The sequence below is a fragment of the Oenanthe melanoleuca genome, chromosome 21 (genome assembly GCF_029582105.1).
Source record: "Oenanthe melanoleuca isolate GR-GAL-2019-014 chromosome 21, OMel1.0, whole genome shotgun sequence".
In the NCBI taxonomy this organism is placed as follows: Eukaryota; Metazoa; Chordata; class Aves; order Passeriformes; family Muscicapidae; genus Oenanthe; species Oenanthe melanoleuca.
The window spans coordinates 3,898,444-3,921,818 of record NC_079354.1 but is presented as its reverse complement, the minus strand read 5'-3'; the positions used below and the strand labels follow the sequence as shown (position 1 = coordinate 3,921,818).

Sequence of the window (23,375 nt, the reverse complement as noted above, 5' to 3'; positions counted from 1 at the left end):
GACGGGAGAGGGCTGTGACGTGATGTGACGTGAGGGTGACATGAAAGTAAAACTGTAACTGCTGAAGCTGCCAGCAGCTCAGGGGTGTTCCACTGCTCCAGGGCAGCAAACGGGGCTGCTCCTCCTGCCCTCCTTGTGCTGCAGGGTCATGTTCAGCTCGGGTGCCCCACGCCGTGGGAGGGGATGTGCCGTGCTCCGTGGGAGGATGTTCCTGCTGCAGTGTGGGTGACTGCCACGGTGGGAGATGGGCTCCATGTGTGAACACAAGAGCCCACGGACTCGTCTCCTCCAGCCCTTTGAAGGATTCATCATGCTGCCTGTGGGCTTGGGATGTGCTCTCTGATAGCCCTGCATCTCAGCGTCCCTGGAGTGAAAGCTTGTGCTGCTGGAGCTCTGCTGGGCTGTCTGCTTTGGAGAAGGGCTGAGTTTGGGCAAAGCAGGCGCTGGCCACTCCTCCAGGGTGTTTCCTGGTAAAACCTATCCTCAGGTCATTCCCAGACAAACTGAAAAGTCACGGTTGCGAGTGGGGATCCTCAGCCTGCCATGTTGGTGGTGGTAGTTTTCAGGGGGAGGGGGTGCAGTGTGTCCTCCGATGCCATTTTGGGGGACGCTGGCTGGAGAACCAAGGAGGACAGTGATAGCCGTGGAACTGGACGATGTTTTGGGTGCCTGGGCTCGGAGATCTAGGATGTACCATACTGAGAGGGAGAGCTGGGATGCCCCACTAACACGCTCCCTGTCTGTCCACAGGTCAGGTTGCCCGCTCGGAAGCCATGCTTGGATTTTAATAGCCATGTTCCACCTAGCCATGGACCTTGCCAGCTGCCAGCCCGCAGCCACCGGGACTGGGGGGAGGCTCTCGCCACGGCCGGCGCTCCGGCACAGACTGTCGCGTAGCTCGCTCTGGGGCACGGCGAGCGGGGAGGACGAGCTGCAACGCCCCGGGCCCCCCTGGACCTGCGCCCCCGCGCCCCCTCTGCAGAGACCCCGCTCCCGCCGGCCGCCCCCCGCCGCCCCGCTGCCTGCTGCTCGCCCCCCGCGCCGGCCGCGCTCCCGGAGGGGCCGGCGGCACCTGCGCGGCCGCGGCTTCGCCCCGCGGGACGGGCGCCCCACAGCCCTGCCCGAGGTCATCGTCTGGGGCCCCACGGGCGAGGAGGACTCCCTGGAGAGCAGCACGCTGCCCAGCGCCTTCGCCGCCACCACCACCACCGCCACCGCCGCCGCCACCACCGCCACCACCACTGCCGCCGCTGCCACCGCTGCCACGCCGCCCCGAGTGCCTCCCAGCACCGCGGCCCCCGCGCCCGCCGGGGACCGGCCCCGCAGCAGCCCCGGCCGCACCAGCACCGCCGAGCCGGCCGCCGGCCACAGCAGCGGCGGCAAGGATGCTCGGCCGCCCCGTGGGCTGGGGGACAGCACAGGTAGGGTCCGCCGGGGAGGTGGCGGGGTGTCACGATCCGCTCAACCCAAGCGGGAGTCGTGATGGTTTGTTCGACCCCAGGGTGCAAAAGCAAAAGGCAATAGATTCTGGTTTGTTCAGCAGAAAGCAGTAATGCAGTTTATTGTGTGTAACAATTCAGTTTTGCTATAGAGAGAGAGAAAGAGAGAGAGATAAAGGAACAAAGTAAAAGGGGAGAGAGAGAGAGAGAGAAAGGATGGGATGTAGCTACCAACAGAAGGGACGTCATCCATGAGTCCTCCGATGACAGACGCATCTTTGATCCCTTGGGGAGAAAGAGATCTCAGGGTCTCTTTAAGAAAGTCACTTCTTATATTCCTTTTCCAAAGAGAGTGGCCTCTGGCCAAAAGGTGGGGAGATTTATGGACTATTGTATGTGGAGATCATTGGTCCAAGGAACAGGTGGAACAGGGCGCTACAGCCAGTACCCTGCTGAGAGCAGCGTGCCATGGCAGCACCAGGCACAGCTACAAATAGTCCTGGGCAAGCACACTCCTCGGCTGGGCCAGAACTCAGGTCCAGAGCAAGTGTGGGGTCCCGGGGTCTCAGTCTCTGAGGATGATCGTGAGGTAGATCAGAGAAACTTCAGACTGACCCTTACACGGGGACATCAGGAGGGGTGGCGGGTCCGGGAGCAGAGACACTCGCCATGCGAGTGTCCCGGTGGCAGCGCTGCCTGGGACAGGAGTTAGTGTGACATTAAACAAGCGCTCGGAGGAGAACGGCGGTGCTGATTATCGCTTTTATCCGAGGCGTTTTCCAGCCGCTCGCTGTGTTTTCCCATTACAGTCTCCATCCACAGCCCATCTCCCGTAATCGCGCTGAGCACCACGCTCGGCACAGCAATGCCTTCCCCCAGCGCTGGCTGCTGCGTGGACATGGATGGGAAAGCTGCTTCCCATTTATTGCAAATTATATTTGTTATTGCTGATATTAAACTGTGGGATACCGGTGGATAGTTTACAGAATTTACTCACTGTGCATCGACTGCTTTGAGCCCACTGCGATTTTCTAGTCGAAATGAATAGGAATTTTATAGCCTAATCTTAATCCCAATTAATTTATCCAGCCAGCCTGGCTTGGCAGAAAGAGACGATGCAACCAGGATGTTGTTCCTGACTTAAAGGAGTTATTTATAGCCGAAAAATAACTCCCAGCCTACACACCTTATACAAAATGCTAGAATTGGCTGGATAGATCAGCAAGGGAGTATCGATAAGGGCTGCAGCTTTGCTGCTCTCTGCATGATGAGAGCAGCAGCCTGGTCTCCCCAGACCTGCCCTGGTCAGTGCCTCTGGCCTCAGTGGCACCATCCAGTCCAGGAGGGTGGGGACCAGGGGACTTGTTGCCATCAGCCAGCTGCAGGAGTCCCTCTGCCGGCACCAGCTGCAGGAGGATGGCTCCTGGCATGTGCTGGGACTCTGGGACTTACTGGAGTGGGCTGCCTTGTTTAGGCAAAGCTGAGCTGACAGTGATGCCACCCACCCGCTGGTGCCACCACTGCTGTCCTGCGTGGCCACGGAACGATGGGAGCAGCAGCCCCGGCAGCTCCCAGGGGGCCAGCTGCTTTAATCTGCAGGCTTTGGCTCTCATTAGGGGCTTTCTCCAGGATCGGAGCTCTTGCTAATTAACTCCTCTTCAAGCAGTGAATGTGATAAATTCTTTCCCCAGGTCTAAAGGCCCTGTTTGATCCCAGCTCATCCACCCTCAATTGAAAAGCTCATGGGCTCCAGATGCGCTTTTCCTTCCAGTGCTGGGGCTGAGCACCCAAGAGATCTCCCAGTATGCTCCCAGTGGGAGCTCCATGCCCCTGCCATGCCCCGGGACAGTGTTTAGGGAGCGAGCAGCCAACACTGTCTCAAAGCAGGGTCCGTGCCCGTGCCAGTTCTGCTGGTGCAGCGCCTGTGCGAAGCCGTGCAGCTTCCCAGCCCTGCTCCACTCTGTTATATAAGCTGTAGCGGCTGGAAGTGTTTGTTCTCTGCTGGGAAAAGCATATGGCTACAAATGAGGATGAGGTAACTCGCCTGTACGGTTTATTTGCCTCAGTGAGCATTGCCAGTCCCTGTCCGGTGAGGCGCCTTGACGGGAGCCCGGGGTGGGTGCGGTGCTGCTCTCGCTGCCTGTGGTCCCTCAGCTGTCCCTGGCACATTCCTGGGAGGTCAGGGTGGAACCACCTGTGTGTGGCACCCACAGGAGCTGGCAGAGCTGTCCCAGGTCTGCTGGAGCCACGCAGATCCCCAGCACTTGATTCCATTGGAGCAGCTGGCTGCTGTTGCGCTGCTGCCCCCATGTCCCTCCATTCTGTCATTGTATCCCTCTGTGCTTTGCCTCTGGGCCCCTGGTGATTCTGTGGGACTGTGGAGTCCTTGGGGTGCACACAGGCTGGTAAAAAGAACCACTTCACTTAGCAGAGGCAGCAGTGCTCGTTGAGATGAGCAATGGGAGCAGCTCCGCTCTGTCAGATCTTCCTCTCACCCTCCCTTCCTCCCCACTGAGGAGCGAGAGAAAAAAGGCAGAAACAATGCCTCCGTGAGTCGCTGACAGCAAAAACAAGCTTAAAAAAATCCCCTGGAATAGGAATTCCTTGGCTCATAGGCAGGAGAGGCAGCAGAGGAGTGATGGCAGGTAATGCTTGGGATGAGAGCAGAGGATGGTGCGTGCCCTAGCCCGGTGGGTGCTGCCCTGGAGGTTCAGGTGACCTCAGGCTCAGGTGTTCCTGTCCCAGTGCCACCCCTGCTGCACAGCACTGCTGGCATCAGCTGGGCATGCAGGATGTTCATCCAGGCATAGTTTATGCTTGTGCTTTTCAAAAACGTGCTTCCTTTCTCAGGGCTGTCATAATCATTTTACACTGGAGTGGGGAAAGAGAGGAATAATTAAAATTCCAGCATGCTGTAAGTGGGAAGGGCTGTGACGAGCTTTCACCGGGCACTCTCCACGTGGGCTGGGCACCTCCACCAAGACAGATCATCCCCAGGTCCCGTAGCCTCAGCCAAAGCAGAGAAGAGTGGAATGAATCAGAGCTGTCAGAGCGAGGCAGGAACTGCACTGGCTGGTTTGTCCAAGGCTCCTTTCAGGAGCTTTAGGATAAAGCTGTCTTTAATTAAACCTTTAAGTGCTTTATAAGGCAGAAAACTCCATGTGCTGTCTGCTGCTCTTAGTGGTGTTTGATGGCCGGTCGCGGCGCATTTGTCACCGTGCTCGGGAGCGTGTGGCAGAGCTGGTGCTCAGGGACACCCCTTCACCAGGGGTTCTCCTGGGGGAAGGCGGGGGCCATGTGGGTGTTGGCTTCTGGATTTGAGCTGGTGGTGGCCCCAAGGCCACTCACCACCCCCTCCCCACCTCCAGCCAGCAGTGTGTCAGGAGTAAATAATAATAGAGGTGTTGCTTCCCACTGGTGATGACCCTGCCTCTAGAAAGAGGGTGCAGTAGAGGGGTTGCTGGAGGCGAGGAGATAGTAGATGCAAAAAGCTTCAAAGGAATTAATTAAAGATAAAATGTGTTTTAAAAAAAAGCCTGGGCAGTGAGGATGTAGCTGCCTCTTTGATCCGCTGTGCTGAGGCGTGGGGAGATGCTGCAGCTGAGGGACACAGAGGAGGTGAAGGAGCTGGCACCACGGGTTACCCTTCCTGGGAGCTGCCCAAAGGATTCCTTGGGCTGTGCATCAGCTGCAGTTCTCCTGAATGGTGGAGAATGAAGCTGGAAGCAAAGAAGGAGTGAGGCCATCACCTGAGCTGACGGACACTCCCCGGATGCGCGGATGGCGAACGTGCCTGTGCACATCCTCCCACGTGCATCTCAGTGAGCCAGAAACTCTCCTCTGCTGTTCTCCAAGTATTTATTGCTTGGTGATATTTGCTATAACACCTGAGAAGATAAGTCCCAGTCTCTTTAGCATAAGCCTCCAGGATTTTCCTTCCTGGCAAGAACATTTTACAGCAGCAGCAGCAGCAGCGGGAGGATGTTTTCCTTTCATCAGTCCAGCTCAAAATACCTGAAAGTTACCAGGAACCTTGGTGATTTTTTTGCTGAAAAGCTGCATTTTCACCTCAGGATGACTAACCCTCCTTGGGCTGGGTTTCAGAGAGATCACTGATTTACCAGGTGGAAAACCAAGCAGCTTTGCTGACCCCAGATTTGCCAGTAAGAAGGTGTTGGGAAAAGCAGACCCAAGGCGGTTTGTGGTGTGGTGAATTGGGCTACACAGGAACTGGCTGTGTACTGTTACTAGGCTTTTCAAGAAGGCTTCTGCTGTGTCTCCTCCCCTGTATCAGACCCTTGTGGCTTTTGTAAATTATTTTCCTTACAAGCTATTAACCAGCAGTAGATTCATGTTACGGCCAAATCTGGCTGATCCCCCCTGGGAAAGGCCAGCCGTGGCAGCAGGGAAGCCACACAACACTCCTGATTGAATTGTTCTGTCCACAGGCAGCTTTATCAGGGGATGAGGTTTTTGGGGCTCAGATGTGATTTCTGATGGCTGGGGAAGCTGTAGAGACTCTTGAGTCCAGCCACTGTGCCCAGTTTCTCCACAATGCTCAGGAGGAGGCATTGGCATCCTGGTGCTCAGTGCATGTGAGAGCAGAGGAAGGAGACTCGTGGCAGGGATGAGGATGGGATGCTGAGGAGAGGGAGATCCACACAGCATATGTGTGGGAAAAGACTGGGGGTAGCCATATCTGGCCCATACAAGTAACTCCAGTTTTCTCCCTTTTAAATGAAATAGAGCTGTTTTCTCATTTTTCTAATTTTATGCAGCTTCAAGGCCTTGACGAGGGTCTTCAAAGAGTTGCAGCTCATAGCTGTTTTTATTGGGAAAATGAAAAATACAGGCTCCCTAACCAGAGCTGTTGAAATAAAGGCCTTGGGGGATAGAGGTTCTCTTTGTTTTTAATTAAGAGCTTATATCTCCTGTTCGCTGCCATTGCGCGCTCCTGCAGTAGCAAGACATTAGTCTCAAATGGATTTTTCTCCTGGAATTAATTCCATTGATGCAGAGCTGTCCGGGAGCCGTTTCAAAAGGTGGCCAGAAAGGCCAAACCTCAGCACTTTCATCTCAGCAGCAAATATATGGTCTTTAAAATAACAGATAAAAAAAAAGCCCTGGCATTGGCTTGCTCTGAGAAGATTGGGGTTTTGGCCAGGATGTGGGGAATCGGGAGCTGGGCTGTGCTGCCTGCTGGGATTCCATGGCCCCTCTCCCCCCATCAGGGGGATTAGAGGCCCCAGTGAGAGTGTAGTGCACACGGACAGCACGAGAGTGGAAAAACCCAGAGATATTTCAGCATTTCCAAGGGTTCAGAGAGCGCCTTTGAAGAGCTTTCCCTCCTGGCAGGCAGCGCGCGGAATTCTGCTGCACTAGCAGAAGCACAGCGGCTTGGACACACTTTCGGTTCCATTAAATACTTCTCCTGTAATTACCCTCTAGTTAAATGGTCACTGCGTCAAATTGCCTGGTAAAAGCCTTGGCAGGGGGAGCCCTCGCCGGGCTGAGGCGTTGGCAGGTGCAGGGGACAGTGCTGGGTGTCCCTCCCTGCCTCTGCCCTCTCTGCAGCTCCCTGTTTCCACGGTTAATAACGTGCAATTACGTGGCCGCCGGGTTCCGTGACCCGCTGGGATCCGAGCTTTTGCCATGGAGATGAGCAAACAAAACCCAGGAGCTGTAATTCCTGCTCCCAGGGTCTCTCTCTCTGGGGGCACAGGCTCTCATGGGGAGTTATGCCTGTGCCTGGCAGCTGCCTACACTGGAGGAGGAGGATTTTGCTCTGTGAGCTATTGATTTTATCTTCCAAATCCCCTTCCTCCATCCAGTTGGGCTTCCAGGGCTGTGTGTAAAATACTGCTTTGCCCTTGGCAGCATCTCTGTGCATCTCACCTCACCCCCCAGGATGCTTTATGTACATTCCCCTCTCAAAGGGTGCCCCACCTATTAACCTCACCCCTCACAGATTGGATATTTGCTTGATCTTTCTTCATATGGCCCTAGGAATCCATTCCTATAGGAAAGGATTTGATATATTTGTAAATTAAGAATAAAGACCTGGTAGTGTTTATTGCATCAGGTATTGCTATAGGGCTTCCCAGGGAACCATCACAGGCAGGTCCCTTCCCTCCGTCCAACACCACCACGTTGAGACAAAGATCTCCTGTCCCCTTGAAATCCCCCTGGCTTCTGGTGCAGAATTAATACATGATGCAAAGGAACTTTGCTGTGCCGGTACATATGGCAACTTATGTGTGTGATGGGAGTCTAAAATTATCCAGCCTTTCTTAAAATCCATGTGTCCTGCTCTGAGGAGCTGCCATCCCTACCAGTGCTCAGCCACCTGCAATCTGTTCTGCCTGTGCCTTTCCCATTACGTAAATGCAAGGATTAATTGCATCGTTAGGTTCTCCTGCCGCCCTGCCGCCACTGCCTCAGCTCCCCGTGTTGAGGGAGGTCTCATCCCTGACTCCACTTCTGTTTTCAAAGGAATCGGGCACTGGGCTGGTTCGATTTTATTTTTAGAGTCTTTCCTTTTATCTTTTTCGGCAGCGTCCCACTGGGAGCTGCTCCAAGGCTGCCGTGCAGGATGCGGCCGGGCTGGCTGTGCCAGGGTGGGCGTCACTCCTAACCTGTGGTTTGTGCTGCCCCCGCGCTCCTCGGGCCCGTCGGGACACGCTGCCATTGTCACCACCCTCTGGGAACTCACAGTGGTGTTACCATATACAGAAGTGCTTCTCTGGACCTCACCTTTGGGAGGTGGGGTGCCTCCCACTGTGGCATTTCTCCTGTGAATTCCCCTGGGAGATGAAACCCAGAGGTGGAGCAGCTGAGGAGTGAGCTCTGGCCCTGTGGCCAGCACAGGGGCCACAAGTGAATCCCTCCCCACATGTGGTGGCTGCCCCAGAGCTGCCCAGTGGCCCCCAGGCACCCCCAGTTCAGCTGAGCCATGGCCCTGGCACTGACACCATCCTTGCCACAGACGGATACAGATATATATAAAACTGCTTATTTTCCTGTCATTCTAAGACTTATTTATTTATTAAAACTACCATCCATCAGGAGCTGCAACATCTGTTTGTGAAAAATAGCACATCCTTGGGCTGCAGCCAGGAAAAATCATTTCATTATGAAATTGCAACTGTAAGGCAGCACAAAATCACAAACATAGTGTACAGCGAGCTGCTTTTGTTTCCAAACTGCTCATTAGGAATGATCCACGAGCCAAAATGATACCCCGTGGAAGGTGAAGAGGGGGAAATGAACCCACCCAACCTGCAAAGCGAGCAGCCGTCAGTGCTGTAATTATTATCCCTGGTGAATCCCGCACCCGGTGCAAGGCTGCACTCGTCTCCCTTTCCATCCCAGAGGGGAGACGTCTTCACTCCTCTTCCGTTCTTCGTGCCTAATTCGGGCTGACAAGGAACATACTTGAGAGGATAGGAAATGAGGAGCCTGGCTTATTTTGTGTAAGGCGGGAGAGAGGATTGCGGCACCGCTGCCGGGGGCTGTGTGTGGCCCGGCGCTGTGAAGGGCTGGTGGGGGGCTGTGTGGGGAGGGGGCTCTGCCAGGGTCCCCTCAATTCCCATCCCCACTGTCTCTTTTCTTCTGTCTGCAGGTCTGGCAGTTCATCAGATAATCACTATTACAGTGTCCCTCATCATGGTCATAGCTGCGCTGATAACAACTCTTGTCTTAAAAAATTGGTAAGGTCCCTCCTGCTTTGCTTGGCTTGGGGGTGCCATGGGGTGGGGACAGGGATGGAGGTGCCCATTCTGCTGTAGGTGCCAAAGCCCGTGGCACCTGCCAGGATAGTTTTGGAAAGGCATTGCAGGAGGAAATGGGGGGTTTACACCAAAGGGTGTGTGACGTGGGTGCATCAGGGTTCGGCTGCGCCCCTGCAGCTTCCCCACCTCACACCACGTGGCCAGTGGCTTTGGGGACCAGGATGTGACTGGGGTTGGGTGGAAAAGTCTCATGGGACATGTGCACATTGCTGCTGGGGCTGAGTGCCTCAGCACGATGCCACCTGGAGAGGTCAGAGCCGTGTGCTGGGCCACAGCAAGTGTTCCCAGGATCTGCCCAGTGCCGGCAGCAGCTCCTCCGCTGCTTCCCTAAGGAGCTTTGATGCTGCTCCTAAAACCCCCAGCCTGGCTTGGCAAGAAGCAGCTGCATCTCCTGCCCTTCCCTGGGACCCCAGGGATGGAAGGGCACCTTCCAAGCCCCTCATGTGCCATGGATTGAAGCATGCCCCAACCCCCAGGGTGCTGCTGGGCTCCTCCAGCTCCATTTGCTCCCGTTTATTCTCCCAGTGTGGCTGGGCGTATGGCAAAATAGGTTAGCTTTCGCTCCAGGCACTCCTCACTTTACCTATTTTCCCAGGGAAACTGCCCTACTTTGAGGTCAGCATTGCTGGCATAGAGACATGGCTGCAGCACAGGGCTGGGGGAGAGTGGCCAGTGGCTCTCCCCTCTGGCCTGGCCCAGCTCTGCATGGGTGCTGCAGCAAATCAATTCCTGCAGCCAGGAGGCAACAACAGCACCCGGTTGATGAGGAGCCTGCTGGCTAACTGGGGTGAGAGGAGAAGCCCTTTGCAGGGCTATGGAGGCATCTTCACCTTGGCAAAGCTGTAATGCTGAGCAGCAACTGACTGAAAGCACTGAGGTTCTGGCCCCACAGCTTTGCTTTGAGGAGCAAAGTGGTGCTCCCTCCTGTATCTCAAGTGGGATTTGATTCTCTAAACTTCCCTGGTTGCCACAGTGTCTCAGTGAAGGAGCAGGGAAAATAGTTTATAAAACACTTGTGGGATTTGTCTCCAGTCACAGCAGTGAGCAGTACGAGTCATTGATCCGGCTGACCACAGCTTGGCAGAACAGCTCGGTAACTGCTGCTGGAGCCAAAAAGGGGAAAAAATAAATCCAGTGGGCAGTGTAGAATAGAAATGCTTTACAGTAAGTGAAACTGAGAAATCACCAGAGAAAATCCTCAGCAGGGGATTGTGGGCAGCACCCAGGTGTGTCCCAGTTGAAGAAACAGTACCTGGGAGTTTGCTCAGCTCCAACCAAACTGCCTGGGTTCACTGGGTGACCCTGGGCCGTGTGTGGGTGCTCCATGGCAGGGCTGACCCACATCACACGCTCTGGCCCTGACCCCAGTGGGGACACAGTCACTGTCCCTGTCCTTTGGCTGGCATTTGTCCCCCTCAAGCAGGATGGGTGAGTGATGGCTGCATGCCAAGCCAGCGTCCTTCTTGTCACTGCTTCTCCTGCACACATGGGGAGACAGCAGTTGGTTTCGGGCTGTCTCCTTTGTTTGCATCAACCGGAGCAGATCTGGCAGTGCCCTGCTGCTGGCAGATGCTGCCACTGCTCCTGGCAGAGCCCCCCACTCCTGTCCCCAGGGGTGCCCCTCCACAGACAGTGCTGGCATCCCCAGCTCCCACCGCCCTCGGAGCTGCCACCTCCCAAAACTCCAGCATTCTGCGAGGCACTGTCAATCCCATCTGGAAAAAGTGGCATCTTAATTAAATCAGTGTCTAGACCCTGAAATAGGACCAGGCTGATTGAGGGCGGCTCCTGCGAGCTGGGGTTCTCCTCATCTCTGACGTGCTGAGCCAGAAGTGTTGTGCAGCCACGAGATCCTGATGAAGCCTCTAGAGTTGGAGGAGCCCCCAGAGAGCAGGGCTGCCCTGCCAGCCATCCCTCTGCTGTGTCACACCAGGTCCTGAGCTCATTTATCCTGAGAAATTCCAACCTGTTGGTGCCTCCCAAATGGAAAGGGTTTCACTTCATTGTTCTCACCTACATATTTTCACTTAAGAAAAGGCTTTTGCTTCCTGCAGGTACAAATGTGTGACTCATTAAGTCATTCCTCTGATGGGAAAAAGCTTGTGTCTAAAATGTAAATTTTATTCTCAAGAAAAAGCACTGAGCCAAATTACTGCTGGTGGCTGATCTTTCCAGTTCTGAATTCTTATCTAGTATTGAGCAATCTGTAATGACTGGTCAATCAGGTCAGTGTTCTTGCCAAATTTTAGGGGTACACTGTGCCTTCTGCTTTAGCCTTTCAGACCATAACAGACTTGCAAAAATGATGGAGGGCAAGTTTTTACATAGACAGATAATGGGACAGGACCAGGGGAATGGTTTTCAACTAAAGGGGAGACTTGGATTAGATCTTAGGGGAAATTTTTTCCCTATGACTTTGGTGAGGCCATAGCACAGTCTGCCCAGAGAAGCTGTGGCTGCCCCATCCCTGGAAGTGTCCAAGGCCAGGTTGGACAGGGACCAGTCAGGATCTGACCTAGTGGAAGGCATCTCTGCCCATGGCAGGGGGACGGAACTGGAGGGTTTTTAAGGTCTCTTCCAAGCCAGACCATCCCACGGTTGTCTGATTCTCTCTCCCCCCTGCCCAGCTGCGCGCAGAGCGGGCGCCCACGGCGCAACAGCCACCAACGCAAGCTGGACCAGCAGGAGGAGAGCTGCCAGAACCTGACTGACTTCGCCCCCGCCCGCGTGCCCAGCGCCCTCGACATCTTCACCGCCTACAACGAGACGCTGCAGTGCTCCCACGAGTGCGTCCGCACCCCCGTGCCCGTCTACGCAGAGGACACGCTGCACTCGCCCGGGGATTACAAAACCACCTTCAATGGAAACAGGTGGGGTGGGCGCCGTGCTTTCCCGCTGGGTGGGGAGCGCTGTGCTGATGGGGTGATGTTCTTGGGCGTTTGGCAGAGCCACCTGCCTCTTGGGTGCTCATTGTGGGGCTGTCCCCTGATCCCTGGGGTGGTGGTGAGGCTGGGTGGGTGCCTCAGCAGCCCCTGGCCCTGCAGGGCTGGGCGAGCTCAGCACCACACCATGTTCATTCCCAGCTGCTGCTGCTGCTGCCAGCACATAAAATGCCACTGGAGCCATTTTTCCAGCACCCGTGCTGTCTCCTCAGTGGCATCGGCAAAGCTGCTGGGCTGCAAACGAGCGGGTGATTAATGGAGGAGCAGGCAGCGAGAGCCAAATGATCCGTTTGGCTGCTGTGAAATGACGGCGGAGCGCTAACAAGGAGCGGCACTGGCAGCCAGGGGATGTGGCCGTGCTCTGCCAGCCCCTTGCCTGCCCAGAGGGAGGGGATCAGGAGCAATGTTTCCTGCACCACAGGCTGTCTCCAGAGCGCTTTCACTGGGTGCTGGTGTGGTTTCACCATATGGTGAATGTGTGTTCCCATCAGAGGTAGAAAGGGAAGCCAGGCAGAGAGTTTTGAGGGAGAAAATGAGCAGCTGATGCTCCAGGCAGCCTCGAGGAGCCACAACATGTGTGGCAGCCACAGCCCATGTCTGGTTGCCCCAAGGACAGGTCTGGAGCCAACAACTTCACTGATGCCTTTTCAGTCAGCATCCCTTGTGTGTGTGCACGGTTCTGCTCGTCTGAATTTTCCAGGGTTTCTTCACACCCTGGAAGGTGGAGAACTGGCAGGGATTGTCACACCATTTTGTTGGGTGTTCACAAGCCTTGGTTTGATATGAACTGCAGCCAGCTGACTGAGAGTGCCTGTGTTCTGGCTGGCAGAGATCATGGCTTTTCCACCATCCAGCGATGCTTTCTGGGACCCTCTATCCCAGAGCACTTCCAGGCAGCCTGGTGAACCCAGACCCACTCAAAGCATCACTCTAGAGAGATGTAAAAAAGCTGGTTGCACAGCAGGCCACCCCGGCTTGCACCGTGTGTTACGTACCAGCGTGTACAAGCCCCTCTTTCTGCTCACTGCAGACCCTCTTCTTCTGACCGGCATCTTATTCCCGTGGCCTTTGTGTCTGAGAAATGGTTTGAAATCTCCTGCTGACTGGCCGAAGCCTGTTTGACTTCTGGGGGCAGGGCAGACGCCAGCGGGCTGTTTCCTGGTACGTACCGCGCTCCCTGCGTCCATCCCACATCCCTCCCCTGCCCCCACCGTGCCCATCCTACCCTGCCTGGTGCCATCCTCCCATCTGCACTTCCTTCAGTGTGACTGGATGTATTTCATGCCATGGAAGAGCCAAAGGGCTTTTCCAGGGAGGTTAATTGCAGACAGGCCCACACTAACAGGCAGGGAGTGGAATGGACAAGGACTCAAAAATAAAGGGTCCCTGGAGCAGCCTTGAACTTCAGCCTGATCCCATAGTTCCAGCCCACCTCTAAAACCTGAACAAGCCACAGTAATTTCCGTGCTGGGAAATGGCCTGATCTGTAATTAACCTCTGGTGGCATGATGGACAGTCCGCCTTGTCAGAGCACCACACATATGGCATGCACCAGTATCTGAAAGCTCATTTGGTGATGTTTGCTGTCAAGAACACTTCCATGCTCACTGCAAGGATGCTGGGGTCCTCTCCTTCTCCTCTCCCCCTCCTCCTCCTCCTCCTCCTTTTCCTCCTGCTGCTCTGCAAAGCCAACCCTTTGAGTAGTCCCCAGCAGCTGGTCACACCTGGGGTGTTGCTGTGACTGAAGGAGTGCAGTGATATTGTTGAGTTTCAAGAGTACAATCTTGGGGGATTTTCTTCTCTTTTGTTGAGTTGGTCTGCGCTGTTTTCACCTCATGTGTCGCTTTTGAAGGTGGCACAGGTGATAGCACTGGCAGGAAAAGTCTGTCTGTGCCAGCTCGCCCTGGGCAGTGATGCCCACTCAAGCCACGTGCTCAGGTGAATTAATTGCTCTGTCCCAAGTCCCTGCTGTAATGAATCATGTATTCAGTGTAAATGAAATTTCCAGCCTTCCCTGGCTGGAATAGGCTGTTTAACATTATGCACAGCTATTGAACACAGAAATATAATTAGATTAGAATGGAAGCGAATAAAAAGTTAATGGTCTCGGCCAGGCTGGGGCTGGCGGTGTCTAGACAGGGCAGGTGAGGGCTGTGCCAGCCCAGTGGGGCAGAGAGCAGGGATTCATCTGGCACTGCCCTCCCACAGCTTACTCTGTCTGCAGCAGTTTCAGTGGTGAAGGTGAAAGGCTCTCACTCCCCATCTGCTGATATGCTTGGTTTTTTCTCTGATTCTTTTGTTGTGGCCACTGTCTCAGGGGACAGAGGGCAAAGCAACCCAGTCAGGAACTGGTGCCAGGAGTGAGGGCAGCAGGAGAATTAGCATGGAGGATCTGCAGGGAACACCAGCCTCAGCAATAACACACTGGCCCTTTTCCACCCTCAGTTTTGTAGTTTGGGATGTCTTTCCATTGGCTTAAAGTGAATTAAAAAGAAATAACACGTAAAACAAGCCAGCTACACTCGATGCCATCTACACCTCTCCATGCCTCAGGTAGAGGGAGGGAGGGAAGGAGCAGCCTGAAGCACTGTAGGAATCCTGTATGGATCCCACTGCTCCTGCCCCAGGTCCTGTGAAACCCCAGGCCAAAAACTCTGCCCTGGTCACCTCCATAGATTTCTTTAAATAGCCTGAAGCCATTCCATTACGCCTTATTAAATCCTTGAAATTCTCATTGACCCATTTTCATGGAATCCATAAAACGCACATTGACGCGCTCTGGAAAAATCCATCCAGCTCGTACCTGGAGCATTAGCTCTGTAATGGCTCTTCAATTACAGATGCAATTCTGGAAGCTGCTGTTTGGTTTCATTAACTATAACAAAATGAGATTGATCCCAAACCTGTTCTACCTGTTCTCTGTGTGTTTACTCTGCATAGGTGTGTTTGCACCAGGGTGTTTCTGGGACACACTCGCATAAGTGTTGTGCCCCAGCTGAAACCAGGTGCCAGTGGGAAATCCCTCAGGTGAAAAGAGCATTCCAAGTCTCATGTGTCACTGTGTAAGGTGCAGATGGCATTGAGATGAGCTCCCTGCTAGGCTGTCCCTGCCACTGTGGCTGCCTTGTGCTGTCACCAGCTGCCAAGTGCCAGAGGAGCAGGGGGATGGAGGGAAGCAGAGGAGTGGAGGCATGGAGGATGCCTCTCCAGCTCTTGTTTCTAGGGGAGAGGCTGTAGGAAAAGGAGATGCAGCTGCTTGGGCTGCACCGCTTCCAGGGGAGTGTGCTGTGGCTGGCATCCACAGCCACAGCAAGGTCACCTGAAGGGGACAGTTGCTGTTGACCCACTGCACCACAGCAGAGGAGAAGCATGATCTGAAGCATGTGCAGCTTTTTGTCTGGAGGGGCTACACGCAGCTTTCTCCTCACAGCCCATTTTTCCTAGTGTTTTACAAATTTTAATTGACAGCACTTCACAGCTCTGAGCTGTCTTGGTGGCATATCAGTGCTCCTGATGGTGTGGGCACAAGGCTGGTGGCATGTCCCAGGACAGGGATGGCAGGATAGAGGTGCTGCAGATGTTTTGTCAAAATGACCATTGGAAGCCAAGTTGGGATTCAATGTGAACTTCACATCTGACAGTCCATCAGCCTGGTTTGAAGACTGACCACAGTGCTGCCCAGCTGGCACCCTGGCCTTGGGTGATGCAGACAGCATCATCAGGCTGGGCTGAGCAGTTGAGGCAGCAGATAAAAGGGGCAGCACTCAGAGCACCTCCAGCCCAGTGAGCTGCAGGCAATGCCACTGTTGTGTCAGGAAACCTGGTGAAACTCATCCAGGTACACAGGGAGCAGATGTTGAAGCTATTTCCTGGGGTCAGATTCCTCCTGTGCCAGCAGGAGCATGGGGAGGGTTCCTGTGCTGTAGGCACAGTCCCCACCAGGACACTGTCCCTCCCCACAGCAGGTGATGCAGCCCGTGGCAAACAGCTGGTGGAGCTTTCCAGCAGATTGCCTGTGCTGGCAGCCAGGTCCCTCTGGAACACCAGCTCCTTGGTGGATGTCACACCTGGGTGGATGTCACACCTCAGCAGCAGCTGCCAGCAGCTACTCCTGCAGGCAGAGAAATCAGTCTGTCTGCAGCAGCTTCAGTGTTGCCCTGGGCTGGGTAGGTGAGGAGTGGAGCAGTCAGTGGAAGCTCTCAGGAGTCACCTGAAGGGAGGGATGAAAAAGAAAACTTCTCTTGGCTGGTGCCAGTGGTGCTGGAGGAGCACCGAGACAGAGGCAGGAGCACTGCTGCTCTGCAGACCAGCACAGGACGTGTGCCAAAGACTTGAGTGGCTTTGTCCAGGCACCACAGCACAGGGTGGCTGGTTTGGCTTGATTTCATCCTGGCTTTGGGGCTTTCTGAAATGAAGTTCGAGATTCTGCATTATTCTTGCCCTTAATCCCACTCTCTTTGACTGAAAAACCCCATGGAATGAGATTATACAAAAATCTGTAAGGTTGATCAAGCGCTGACCTACTTTGCACAAAGAGGCTATTTGGGATACAATACCGATTGTACACCCTGCCACTGTGCATTAACCAGTGCTCCCCCAGAGCCACGGCTGGCAGGGAGGGGCACCTGGGGGCCCAGCAGCTGTGCTGGTTTGGTGACACCAGCCTGACCCTGCCCTGGCACAGAGAGCCGGCAGCGTTCTCTGGTGACGCCGCGCTCGAGCACGGCAGCAGCTGCTGTGCTGGCCCCGTTCTGCCTAACAACAGCAAATGGTTTGTGTTAACATTAACAGATAATGAGTCATCATAAAAGATCCCGGCTTGTCTTCGGAGGAGTAGCAGCAGTCCCAGCACAGCCCCAGCACAGGAGATTAAGGACTCTGGAAAATCTGTCTTGCTAATTAAGACTTCAGGGTTGTTCTTGGAGATGGTGTATTGGGCATTTTGCTTAAAAATAGCATTTTTTTAGAGAAAGAACCCTGGGACAAAAAGCACACCGTGTTCTGGTTGCTGATCCCAGCCAGGCAGAGGGCACAGATGTGTGGATTAGGAATGCACTGCTGTAGAGGGTGTAGGTACCTGCTGGCAGCTGTCTTTGGCACACTCAGCTGTGCTACAGCTCATGAAATGTCATGGATATGTAGAGCAAGTGGCCACACGCCAATGATGGGGAGTGACTGTCTTCACATTCAGGGTCCAAGATTGCATAGGGAGACATCTTCCAGTAGATGGTAAATAAATAGCTTAAGGACTTTGATAGGATCTCTAGTTTAGTGCTTAACCAATTCCCTATTGATTCTTTAGATTTAACTTTAGAAAATCTTGTTAGTGCTTGTCATCATCTGCTCGTCTGCCAGAGCACTCGCTTCTCAAAGGCCCGAGTGTGAGAAGCTGCAGAATGCAGGGATGCTTGGGAGTAAATCCCACTCTGGAAAAGTCCCCAAGAAGAGAGAAATTGTGGTCCCAATCCCCAGCACAGACCAGCAGCTGTGGAGAAGGAGGAGGAGGAGGTCACTGATACCCTGCTCCTTCCATGCCCTGCTCCCCCAGGAATCCCGCAGCTCCACAATCAGGGGGGAAGGAGGAGGAAACCTCCAGGCTGTGGGGGATCATCCAAGCAGTGCAAGACATGGTGCAAATTCCCTGTCATGACTTAATCTTTCTTCTTCTTCTCGTCCTCAACAGGATTCCATTGGTGAACCTGTAAAAATATAAAAAAATAATGGGTTACCTGTACCTACCATTTCTGTTTACCAGTAGGAGACTCAAAGAGCAGCGTTCTATGGGCCAAATATATTTTTATAAAAATGAACACGCCTATAGGTAACTGCATTGTCGAAGAGCACGTTTTTGGGAGGAGAGAAAGGAAAGTGTGAGAACAAAGAATCCCGTGGAGGAGGAGGAACCAGCAAGGGATGGAAAGGGAAGGATGAGCGCCTGGAGCCCGGCCATGGACGGTGACTCTGAACCTGTGCCAATAATACCATTATGTGCCATGAACCGATGCAAAGACTTTGCAAAGAGCCGAGTCAATAACGCCTGGAAATGTTGTGGAGGACGAGTGGGGCATCTCTTCTGGTGGGGTCATCCATTCCGGTCCATACATACATACGGTATATGTAGAGAGAAAATATATATATATATATACACACACAAACTCTTTTTGTACTGTAGCAATTTTTGAAGATCTTAAATACTCATTTTTAAAGAAGATGTCATGGGCTAATGGTCTCATTTCTTTAACATGCATCATGCAAACTGGGTGATCTGATGTTTTCTACTTTGGCAGCTTGCCTGTCAACCTATATGTGTATATATAGGTAGACATATATACTTATATATACGTGTGTGTGTGTATGTATAGACATATATATGTATGTATACATATATATATATATATATAATTTTGGTTCTTTTTGGAAATGCTTTTCCAGCGTTGCAACGTGACCGTGGTGGGAGGCGGCCAGGGCTGTGCTGCCGGCGGGAAGCAGAGGAGAAGCTTCCCAAAACCATCCAGTGCACAGCTCAAGGCAGTGCTGAAGGTATTTCCAGGCTTCTCTATCCCAATACATCATCAAGATCGATGGGAAGAAGCTGGAAATCCTGGGTCTGCCCCGTGTCCACAGAGCTGCAGTCTCCACTGTGCTAGGCATGACACCTCGGGGCTGGACGGGGCAGATTTTAGGGGTGGACTTCCAAAAGATGAGCCTCTCTTGGCACAGAAGAAAAATTTTAGGAGTGGGGTGTGGGGAGGTTTTTTGAGAATGGCTTCTAAGTTTGTCACAGCACCAAAGCTTACTCAGCCCTGTGTGAGAAAGAAGAGGAAGGAGCTCATTGCCCTCCTGCCCCAGCCTGGGGCTGTGGGATTGAGAGACTCTTCCTTTGTTCTCCTGGTTTGGCTGGCTCTGCTGCAGCAGAAGAAGACACAGCCAGCTGTCCACAATCCTGGAGAACTCTTAATAGTGTTTAAAGGGAATTTTTGTGCCAGGGAAGCACGATTCTGCAGGCTCCAGTTTGGTGTGTTGCTCTAGAAACACGTCCATGCCCTTCCAGCTCCTGCTGGGGTGGGTGGTGTTCGTGGGTGCTGACCCTAAACCCTCTGTCCAAGTCTTTCCATGGAGTTGGGTGCTTGCCTTGCCGTGCTGCACATCAGACACTGGGATGGGTCTCGCTCGGGTCCCTTCAATGTTAAATGGGTGGAAACGACAGCAGAGATCAGACCAAAGTCCTCCAGTTCCTTTTGTAAACTGCCCTTGGTAAATACTAGTGGTTTTTTAGAATTGTCCAGATCCACGTTTCTACTCCCCCACTGATTACTCAGCTCCTTTCTTTTATGATAATGAACGTGCAGTTTAAAAACAAACAAAAAAAAAAAGTAGAACCCTGGTGGTGTTGCGCATAGCCACGCGTGCGGTCTCTTGTTCCCGTGTCCTTTTCTGTCCTTTTCCCATGGAATTGCACAGTCTGGATTATTTGTCCTGAATTTTTGGACGCTGCCTCAGACAGAAGTCTTCCTTGCCAGCCCTGACAAATACCTGCAGACTTGAGCCAACCATCCCCTGGGCAGAGCAGTATCTCCTGGGTTGGCTCATGTCTGGCTCTCCAGAGCATTGGATGCCTCCAGGGAGGAGAGGAGACAGTGTCTTGCTAGAACAGTGGCCCCCAAAGCTTTAGCTGTCCCTGCAAAATGTGGGGACTGTCTGTCCTCGGGAAGCATGAAGTCTGAGCAACTGCTCCAGGGTCATCTCAGTGTCCTGGGGCTTTCCTGTTATGGTGGTGTCAGTGGTGCAGCCCCTGCCCACAGGTTGTCCTTCCTTTGTGACTTCATGGGAATCCATCTGCACCAGCTTTGAGCCATGTTTCTTGTGCTTCTCCCCTTAATCTTCCTATTTATTTCATTCCCACAGGTATTCCAGTGTAATCGCGGTAGCAGTATGACAAGAAATATATCTCAGCTCCCTCTTGCAGGGCATCTGAAGCAGTACTCTGTGTTTCTGCATGGATGGAACCTGCTGCCCACAGGGAAGTTGTCAGGCAGAGCTGGGAGGTGCCAGGGCAGCACGGGCAGCACCGATGCAAGCAGTGGTGATGATGGCAGTGGTGATGGAGAGAGCATCCACAGGATGGCTCACAGGAAATTCCCTGTGGAGCTGGAGAAGAGGAGGGGACAGCGTGTGTGTATGTGTGTGTGTGTGTGTGTGTGAGAGAGAAAGAGAAGGAAGTGAGCCCAGGATGGGCACAGATTTCAGAGGGCAGGACTTGCATGAGCTTCCCCCCCAGTCTGCAGCAGGACATGTCCTGGTCTCCCCAGAACTGAGTGGTGAACCAGGGAACAAAAGTAGATGCACAATCTTCCCTTATTTATAAGGACCAACAGCACTTGCACTTTATCAGAGGAAGCCTCCCCCCATCCATGCTGGGCCACTGCGGTGGAGGGAGAGGAGGAGGAGGAGGAGGAAGGGCTGGGATGGAGCCGCTGATGCAGTGATGTACAAGGCAGGATCCAGGCGTCCTAAAGTCTTGCACAGTGAAGAGAAATGAACTGTGGTGATTTCATTCCCTCCTATTGATGAAAGCCAAAAACCAAGAAAGAAATGAAAATAGAAAGTTGCATTTCCGTGGCATAGTCTATTGAGTAGATCTTCCCACCATGGAAAAGCAGGGAAGCGTGGTGGTCGCAGACACGCTCTCGTGGGGGCTTTGTCATGTTTTGGGCACACCATCTCACCCGAGGTCCTGGAAGCTTGAAAAAAAAAGTTTTGCTCATCACTTGGCTCTAAGCCTTCAGCCCGCTGCTGCCTGTTCCTTTTCAGTTCATTTTCCAGATTCCTTAGCCCCTGAATAGTCCCTGAGAACACACCATGGCAGCCAAGAGACTGCCACATTCCCCAGACATGTCATGGAGTGTCCGTGTGTCACTTCTGGCTCTGTCTTAGAGAAAGTGGTGGGGGACAAGCCACCCATGGTGAGGAGAGGTTGGCTCTCCTTGGGCTCTGCAGCAAGCCCAGGGCCGTCCAGGACTCTCCTCCCTCCACATCCCTTGCAAACTGAGCAGGAGCCACAGGATGTGCCGCTCCCACCAGGACAGGGAGTCGGTGCCACTGTTGCCACCAGCCCTGGTGGGCTTTATCCTGCACCAAACTGTTTTGGGGCTCCATGTCCAAGCTCCCATGTCATGGCACCAACAGGTAGGGCGGGCAGGGTTTGGTCCTCAATCCCCTGAGCTCTGAAAGCGGGGAGGCTTCACCCCACAGCACCCCAGGCAGAGCCGGTGCTGGGCAGCCGCCCGTCTCTCCAGATCCGATCGTTTACCTTCACTCTGTCTTCCCAGCTGGAGAAAGGGCGGCCGGTGGTGGTGTCAGGAGCCGTGCTCCAGACAACACCAGTGCTCCACGGGGCACCAGTGCTCCGTGGGACCAAGGGCACCGAGCCTGCCAGGAGCTCACTGCAGCGATGGCAGAGCCGGCGCGGGGGCGGATTTCAGGTTACCTCTTCTCCACTGGCAGCTTGTTGCGAAGGAAGGTAGTTCAGCTGAAACGGTAGTTAAAATAGTAGATATTCTACACATAATATATATTTTGTAAAAAAAAAAAATTAAAAAAAAAAATAAAATAGAACAAAAAATATATCTATCCTATCTCAGCCCGCCCATTTCAGGATGAATGTGGTTGGAATTTTCGTTCAACCAGATATTAAATCTGTATGCGATTTTTTCAAAACCAGCAAGAAATCCCTTGCCATTTCCAAGTCTGTGGGTTTGGTCTCCCGAGCTCATCTAACGCTTCTCACACATTTTTAAGAATTACTCTCAGCATTTGTAGGTACATTTTTAATAGTGTCACGAGTGGAGATAATATTTACTTTGAAAAAAGTATATGTTGCACAAAAATGTACACTAAGGGCACAGATTTCTGACCCAGATTCTTCTATTTTAGGTTCCAAGGGGTTTATTTTTTTTGTTTGATAGGACATGTACAGTGAAGTTTACACTTTATTTTTATTTTGCCAAAACCCGTTTTTCTAACATGAGACAGTTTTACTTTGTAACCGGTTTTACATCACTGAGTACTTCTTTATTTTCCTGGGAAAATCCTGCACCAGGAGGCATCCGGTGGAAGCGCCGTCACCTTTTGGCATTGTGGCTGCCCCACCCGCCCGCAGTGCAAGCTGGGGCGGTGCCAAAAGGACCTTTTCTTCCCAAGCGGTTTTTAATTTGTCTCTGTCCGTGGAAGCCGTGTATTTGGAAGCACTGTAAATGCCACCCTGTCCCCTTGCCCTCTGTATATTTAGTACTCTGATGTTGCTATTAAAACTGATATGAGAACCGCGCAGCCGGTGGTGACTGGGTTCCTCCGTGCGTGGTTCCTGGGGAGGGGATGGGGCTGGTTTGGTGTCCAGGGGGATCCACATCTCAGCAAGGAGTCCAGAGGCTTCCATGGGGAAATCTCCCCGTTCCCAGCTGTTCTCACTTCAGGTGAGCAGTGGGGAAATAGCCCTGCCTTCATCCTGGGAAGAGGATCTTGTGCATCCCCTTGGATGCACATTCTGCCACAGCAGCACTACCTCCACACCCTGTGGCACAGCAGGAGGGTCACCCAATGTCCCCCAGGGCTCTTGGGACAGCTGTTTGGAAGAAGGAAGCCATTGAATAGGACTGTTGGGGAGTTAATTAAACATCACTAATGATGCCTTAAACAAACAGCTCCGCTCTGAAATCATTCCTCCCAGCTCCACCTTTTACCCAAGGAGGAGTCATGGCCGTGAGCAGGTAAGTGGTGGCTCTGGTTTGCACACTGGGTGTGGAACGGGTGGCAGTGGGTCACAGTCGCCCCTGCTGCTGTGCTGCTCAACAGATGGATGGATAGATGGATGTGGGGACTGAGCAGCACAAGGAAGGCTCTTGCCAGCAGCAGGCACAGCCCCCCTTGTCTTGCCAGACAGCTCCCGTAGCCCCCCTTGGTCCCCCTTCCCCAGGGCACATGGGGACAGCATGGTTGTCATCCTCACAATGCCATCTGACCAGGAAAGGGGGAGAAGCCTCCACTGCTGTCCATGTTGGCTTTGAAGAGGGACGGCCTGGGAAAACAGAGACCAGCACAGCCACCTGCCACTTGCATTCCCAGGCTGTGGCAGCAGCCTTCCTGCAGTGCCAGCACCCTCCACAACTCTCCGTGCCAGGCCAGCACAAAACCAAGACCAGAGATGA

The 23,375-nt window shown here is 53.4% G+C and overlaps 1 protein-coding gene across 1 annotated transcript; it reads left to right on the top strand.

The window, feature by feature from the left end:
• Nucleotides 1-592: 592 nt before the first annotated feature.
• Nucleotides 593-22,500, top strand: AJAP1 (adherens junctions associated protein 1). Its single transcript, XM_056508448.1, has 5 exons — nt 593-1,421; nt 9,061-9,148; nt 11,857-12,099; nt 13,202-13,332; nt 17,855-22,500. Exons 1-4 carry the CDS (start codon nt 593-595, stop codon nt 13,272-13,274), a joined length of 1,233 nt encoding a protein of 410 aa, XP_056364423.1. The 3' UTR covers nt 13,275-13,332; nt 17,855-22,500.
• Nucleotides 22,501-23,375: the final 875 nt, after the last annotated feature.

Coding starts and splice junctions, on each gene's coding strand:
- AJAP1 (XM_056508448.1), top strand. CDS start 593: ATGCCATTTTGGGGGACGCTGGCTGGAGAACCAAGGAGGACAGTGATA. Junction 1,422..9,060: donor TGGGCTGGGGGACAGCACAG/GTAGGGTCCGCC, acceptor TTCTGTCTGCAG/GTCTGGCAGTTCATCAGATA. Junction 9,149..11,856: donor ACTCTTGTCTTAAAAAATTG/GTAAGGTCCCTC, acceptor CCCCCTGCCCAG/CTGCGCGCAGAGCGGGCGCC.